At 40.9% G+C, this 7129-nt stretch overlaps 1 protein-coding gene across 2 annotated transcripts in view; it reads left to right on the forward strand.

Annotated features, from left to right (window-relative positions):
• Sqor (sulfide quinone oxidoreductase) overlaps nucleotides 1–6488 on the forward strand; it is a 41726-nt gene extending 35238 nt beyond the window's left edge. For both annotated transcript variants that reach the window (XM_059261286.1, XM_059261287.1), the window contains exons 7-10: nucleotides 2768–2951; nucleotides 4546–4613; nucleotides 4892–5070; nucleotides 6239–6488. In XM_059261286.1, coding sequence (XP_059117269.1) covers nucleotides 2768–2951; nucleotides 4546–4613; nucleotides 4892–5070; nucleotides 6239–6296 — 489 coding nt within the window. In that variant the 3' untranslated portion in view covers nucleotides 6297–6488. The remainder of the gene's footprint in view (nucleotides 1–2767; nucleotides 2952–4545; nucleotides 4614–4891; nucleotides 5071–6238) is intronic.
• Nucleotides 6489–7129: the final 641 nt, after the last annotated feature.

The following is a 7129-nucleotide window of genomic DNA, read 5'->3' on the forward strand; positions in this document are numbered from 1 at the left end:
TATATTTATAGTATTCATGCTTTCATAATTATTTTTGTAGTCAAATTGTTCCAGATTTGGTCAGAAGCCTCCTCAGACTGGCTTCCGTGTCCTCACAACACACTTCTTTCTTTTTCCCAGCACTTGCGCACTGTCTGCTGTTACACTTGGTCCCTGCTCGTCTGGTTCTGTCTCCTCCAGTCCAGGGTCCTCACTGTGAACAGCTCTCATGGAGCTGTGTGCAAAGGGCCCACTGGAGTGTGTATGGCTACTAGTTATTATTTCACACAAGGCCTTCCCTCTGCTCTTCTCTGTGGCTGTTGTTGATAGTGGCTCTGGTGTTTCACTTTTCCAGGCTGTCAGGAAGTTGTGAGCTTTGGAAGGGCCTCCCACCTTCAGATTTTAAAACTTGCTGCTCTCAATTCTTTTTTTTTTCTTTTCTGGAAAACAAGTGAGCCAAAATTGCGAATTTTATGCAAGTGGAAGTGAACGGGCTGTGAGTGACTTGACTGTCTAAAGTAAACCTCTGTGAGAAAAGTGTGACCTTGAGCAAAGGAACTTAATTTTGTGATTTTTTTTTTAAAAACTATAGCTTTCAGCTGTGGTCTGGGGAGTTGAGGCTGTGGATAGAGGCCTGGATGAATGAGTGGATGTTTTCTTTTTACCAAGTTTGTAAAGTAGGAAGATATTTATGTCACCTTTGAGTGATAGGATTTCAGCTCAGATATTTCAGTTATGCTTTTAGCCTATGAATATCAAAAAGCTTACTGAAGGCTTTCAAGTAACTGCTCTCAGTGCTGGAATTACCCAGGGAGCTTTTAAAATGTGCTGATTCCTGGGTCTCCATAACACAGATTTTGATTAATTGGCCTGAAGTGTGGACTGAGGATGGCTGAAGACTGAGTTTCAAAAATTGCCCTAAGACTCTCTCATGTTCAACCAAGGCTGAGAATGGCCATGTAAGAATTAATGTTCCCTAAAGCTGAGTAGCCTTGGATACTTTATAAACGGTGTGCTAAGTGGTCCAGATTTCTCCACGATCACTTACAAACAGACCTGGTGTCAGGGACTCATGCCCTCAAAAGGCCCCTCAAGTGAATAATGTGCAACGCTTTCCTGAGCTGAAGTAATCCTGTAACTGACAGACAGTTTGAATAAATACAACTCAGCTTTTTGATTTCTGGCCCCTCAGTAATTGTTCAGTCCAGATGAGGGCACTGGACACTAGGGGCTGTTGACTATCACAAGGTTGAGATGGCCTTAACGTGTTAACATTTTTACCCTGATGAAACACGAATATTTGAGTGTATCCTGAAGTAGACCTGTGTGGTGATATTTTATTTGTTCTGAAATGTGGTGATATTTTATTTTATTTGTGCTTTAATGAATGAATGAATGAATAAATAAATAAATAAATAAATAAAGCTTGCCTGGAGATCAGAGGAAATAGCAAGCCATTTTAAGTGAACAAAGAAGTCAGGCCCTTAATCCTATCACTTAGCAGGCAGGATCTCTGTGTGTTCAAGGCCACACTGGAAACAGAGCCAGGTGTGGTGGCACATGGCTTAATTCCAAAACTAGTTAACCATAGAGGTCTGGAGGTCTATACAGACAGACAGAAAGTGACAGAGCTGTGTAGGAAGAGGAAGTGATATAGCTGGGCTAAGAAATCCAATGAGAGAACAGAATAGAAAAGGCATATAAATGTAAGTATACAGGAATAAGGTCTCTTTTGGAAGCTGCGAAGTTGGTGAGGTGAGATTAGTTAGTGGTTTGTCCTATTCCTCTGATCTTTCTCTAAGGCTTTCACCCCTATATTTGGCTCTGTGTTTTTTATTTATTAAGACCATTTAGAAATTTGTCTACAATTGGCGCCCAACGTGGGGCACCATTTGTAGCTGAAAGTTTACTTAGATCTGAACGGCTGTGGGACTGTGGGGCAGCGGGGCCACAGGAGTTGGGCAGGACCAGAGAAAACTTTCAACTACAGACCTGATGATACATTGAAGTTGTGACATGGAGTTGTAAAATAAAATGAATAAAAGATATGACCTACAGAAAGTAGAAGAATATTATGTAAATAAAAAATTTAATGAATGAGTGAAAGCCTCAGCACAGGATCATCAAGGACAGCCTTCATTGATGTTTGGGAAAAGAAAACCCACCCCTATATTCAACACTACTTAATAAACTTAAAGTTAGACAAGATCCCTTTTTACTTCTCCAAGAGAATTTTATCACTCAGTCTGCCATTTCATGCTGGTGACTAGCACTTTTCTTTATGTGTTTTAAGAGCTGAGTCCTATTTGGGAGTAATGCTCACACCAGCTCTTAACATAATATTTACAAGTTTCAGAGACTAAACATCTCCTTCCAGAATACAACAAAAGAACCAAACCAAGACAGTACTGAGTTGACAGCTGAGGGCCAGAGAAAGATAGGCAATATATGCTACTTCTCAGTTTTTAGCAAAAAATGAGAATATCAATGGATTATTTCAGAATATTAGTGAATTCTATTTCGAAATATCGGGTTCCCATCTCTTCTGTTGAAGGGACATGGGCTCAGTAAAGGCAGACTGTATTAACCTGAGAGGACAGTTGTTTAGTTTCCCATCATCTTCCACAGTAGCACATAAGGTCTTGGGGAGTATATGGATTGGGATAAACACTAACGCATAATGCTCCCTGCAGCCATTTTGATGTACAAAACGTGGAAGATAGAGAAAAGCTTGTGGGCTGTAGAGACATTGAAGAGATGAAAATTTGGATGTTCTTGTTTTGTGTAGTATGAAATGCTTCATGTCACACCACCTATGAGCTCACCAGATGTCCTCAAGACAAGTGCTGTGGCGGATTCTGCTGGCTGGGTGGACGTGGATAAAGAGACTCTGCAGCATAAGAAATACCCCAATGTGTTTGGCATTGGGGACTGCACCAACCTTCCGACTTCAAAGACTGCTGCTGCAGTAGGTAGGGTAACCAGCTCTGAGTCTCCTCTCAAACTGACATCTCCTCAAGGTTCCATCAAAACAAGAACAGAAGTCTATCACCAGCTTTTATAACTTAATAATTTTAATAGTGTTATATTCAAGAATAGAAGCTTTTGTGGTTTAAAAATGACTTTGGCTTCCTTAAGGGATGATCACATGATCAATGAACTTGGTGTTGTATGGAGAAGGAAGTAGCTTTTAAATGCTTTGCCAAAATACCAAAACTCTGTCCTCACCGCTCATAGAGACTGCTGTCAGGGCAAGAATGACCTGAAAGAGGATGACATTTTCCCATCTCTCTAAGTTCTACTCCTTTTCTGATTGTCATGCTTACATCTTTGGTACTCTTGGCCTTTGGTACCAGGCAGGTTGGCTATTTTTCTTCTGCCTAAACCACTATAAAGCTAGGGAGGCATTTGTTTCCTTAGGAAACACATGCAAGTCAATGAAAGCTCGCAGACCAGAAAATTGTTCTGTATAGACAAGCACAGTGGAGCATGCCCTGATTGGTACACGATTAAGGCCTCAGCCTGGAAAACTAAATTTCTTTACCTAGATGTTCTGCACTAGCAGTGATGGGAAGAATTGCCTTTTAGATTCTGTCTTCTACAGAGAGGAGCTGTCTTCTGTGGATGCCATAAAACATGGACCTCCCAGCTGAGGGGGTGGTAGTGTTTTGTGTGAACCAGACACCTGTGGAGCATGCTGTGTTACTTTCATTTTCTAAATATTAAGAAAGACTTTCTATGAGTTCTACCCAATGTTTTTTTCATTATCAATGATATTATCTCCCATCTCTTTAATTCCAAAACTCTCAACTAATGAAAAAATTGAAAAAAATACATATTTGATTTACTACTCTTTAAACTTTCATATGTTTTTTATGAGTCATTTGAAGGATAGATCTATCTAGATCTATCTATCTAGTTTGGCTTCAGCCAGGCAATACTTAGAGAGGAAAACCCAGTATTTGCCTTAGTGGGTATGCCTGAGGCTACCAATCTAGGTTGTCTGTGAACAGGGACATGCAGTGCCATAAAATATGGCATCCAGACCAAATTGATAGCCACCAACCCCCAGGAATAGGGGGAATAGGATTTGGGTAGAGCTACTCTTATAATCCTGTTAGAGAGGACTGGGTCCTTAATTTCAAACTAATAGTGACAGTTGTGTGGCTTTTGATGAATTAAGAGCCTCTTTCTGATGGTCAGAACTTCAAGTAAAAGAAGAATCATACTCTGCTCACAATCTAGAGGAGTGGCGTTGTGATCTTCTTGGGGGGAGTCAAATGACTCTTGTACAGGGGTCACCTGAGACCATAGGAAAACACAGACATTTACGTTATGATTCAAAACAGTAACAAAATTACAGTTATGAAGTAACAACAAAAATAATTTTGTGGTTGGGAGTCACAACATGAGGAACTGTATTAAAGGGTCAAACCATTAGAAAGGATAAGAATCACTGCTCTAGAAGGATGAGGATAGAATCACCATTCATTTGTTCATATTAATGTTATATGCAAATGAGTTTTCATGGAAAACCTGAGACTCTTGCTTTCCATTCTTTTATAGCTGCCCAGTCAGGAATCCTTGATAGAACAATTTCTCTGATTATGAAGAATCAAAAACCCACAAAAAAGGTTTGTATGCCTATAGCAATTACTGCTTCATTTATCCTTTCTGTATAAAGGTAGTGTTCTTTCACAATTCTGGTACTTTATTAGTTTATTCCATATGGGGACTTTAATTTTTTGTCTTTAGTATTATATTTCATTGGATAATTTGCATTTTTCATGGTCCAAAAAAACTAGAACATACACACAAAAGAAAACAATTGTAGTCAGTCAGCAAATAAATTATAAAGTCCCCATATATTACCATGACAGAAAGTAATTCTTACTCATTCTCACAATTTCAGTATGATGGCTACACCTCATGTCCCCTGGTGACTGGCTACAACAGTGTGATTCTTGCCGAGTTTGACTACAGAGCCGAGCCTCTGGAAACCTTCCCCTTCGATCAGAGTAAAGAACGACTTTCTATGTACCTCATGAAAGCTGACATGATGCCTTTCCTGTATTGGAATATAATGCTGAGGTGGGTGCCTGGTCTGGTGCCTGTGCGGAGGGTACCAACTTGTGCATGAGGTTGGAGGCTGTTTCTGGGATCCTTCCAGCTTCTACTGAAATCAGAACTTGCTAATAGGACCTACTCTACTGTGCCATTTCTCAAGAATTGTTGGTGGCCCTTAAAGGACTCCTGAGCCTCAGCCACACTTGGGGAAGAGGTTAGGGGAAAGTTTGCAGTATCTCCCACTTGCGGTGGGGTGCCACTCTCCTCTTCATTCATCAGAGGAACCAAATCTTCTGTCTTCCATTCTCTATTCCCTTTTTGTTCCTAGCTACATTAGATAAATAATAATGCTAGTGATAATACTATAATAAAAACTGTTTTCACATGTCAAATACTTTCTAATCTGCTACCTTTCTTTGGTTTTTATTATGTTTGAGAAAAATTAAAAGCAATTAAGAGAACAGAGATAGACTCCAGTTCTGACTTACTTTTGAGTAATGTTTCTACCACTTACTAGCTGAGCAAGTTGATTAGATGACGTTTAGTTTCTTATCTGAGAAATGAACATAACATTAGGGAGATATTACATGCAGAGACAGACAATGGGAGGCATTCAATAAGTAGACTACTACAAATGAATAACTCTTCCTTTTTTGCTATAAAAAAAATTTTGCCTTTCCCAGACACCTATGAGATTGGTAATGTCAGGGTATCTACACCAGTGATCCTCAATCCTGGATGATTCTGGGGACATTTTGCAGTATTTAGAGACAATTTTGGTTGTCATAACTGGAAGGATGCTGTTGAAAGCTAGTGGGCAGAGGTGTGGGATACTGCAGTGCACAGGGCAGCCCCTATGATAAGGAACCACTGGGTCCTAAGTGTCAGTGAGGTTGAGAGACTCTGCCCCCTTTGAAGTCAGGAGGTAAAGCAAAGCAGACAGCAGTTTTCATGTAGCAGCTGCTTCACAGGGGTCTTCTGAGTTGAGTCAGCATGCTGGGCTCACACAGCAAGTTCAGTGTCAAAGCTAGGCCTCAAGGCGGTTGTCCCAGTCATGAGATTTTTCCACCTCAGTAGACATGTCTTGCCTTATGTGCTGATAGGCATCCCTTGTGACTTCTCATAGCATGGTGTTGGCTGATATCACTCTACCCATTTTGTCTTCATAGTCTCTCTGTTTTGCTTCTTACAGAGGCTACTGGGGAGGTCCAGCCTTTTTTCGAAAGCTGTTTCATCTGGGCATGAGTTAAGGATGGCTCAGAGCTTGCTCTCCTTGGATGGCTTCTGGACCAAAATCGCAGTTACTGATAAAGAATTTCTTAATGGATGTGATGACCTTTCTAGACCGCGGAGTGGCTATCATGTGGACAGCCCAGAATGGGCTTGATTCTTCGGAGATATTAAAATGAAATAATAGATTTCTATTTTCCAAATAAAACTTTGTCAAAAAAACCCAACTTTGTCATTGATTGACTTGTATGAGAAAATGTCTTGCCTAGTAGAAATGGGGAGCTGCAGCACTTGGGAGAAGAGGCTGGTGCTGGTGGGATAGCTTCCTTGTTGTCCACCTCATACAGCTGGCATTAGTTTACAGAGACTGAGTCACTGAACAGAATGATCCCATGACATTATTGAAAGACTGTCACAGCCCTACACACTGCTGCTTAGAACTCCTGCTGCAGGAGCCAGCATGGAGATCTGAGAGTCCAGATGCCTCCCCTTGGGTGCCTCAACTCTTTGAGCTGAGTCTCTGCTTTTCCAGCCAGAGACAGGCACTATGGTTCCTAATCTCTGCCAATCCCTTGATATAGGGTCCTCTACTGGGCAGTTTTGGCTCTGGGAGCCCTATCACCTTGGCTGAACCTAAGGTATTTTTCCCTCTTTCTTTTTATCAGGGGTATTGCCCTAATCATAGTCTGAAGGCCAGCCTTACCCCCTTCACCTTCCTTCTTCTCTGTTCTGCAGGGCATTTCCCCTACTAGATTTCTCATTAACGTAATTCTCTTATGGCACCCAAGTTTCCCAGAGAACTTACACATACATAGTGATGCTGGATTTGCCCAATAAAGTGTGAGTGAATTTG

The sequence above is a fragment of the Peromyscus eremicus genome, chromosome 4, assembly GCF_949786415.1.
Source record: "Peromyscus eremicus chromosome 4, PerEre_H2_v1, whole genome shotgun sequence".
In the NCBI taxonomy this organism is placed as follows: Eukaryota; Metazoa; Chordata; class Mammalia; order Rodentia; family Cricetidae; genus Peromyscus; species Peromyscus eremicus.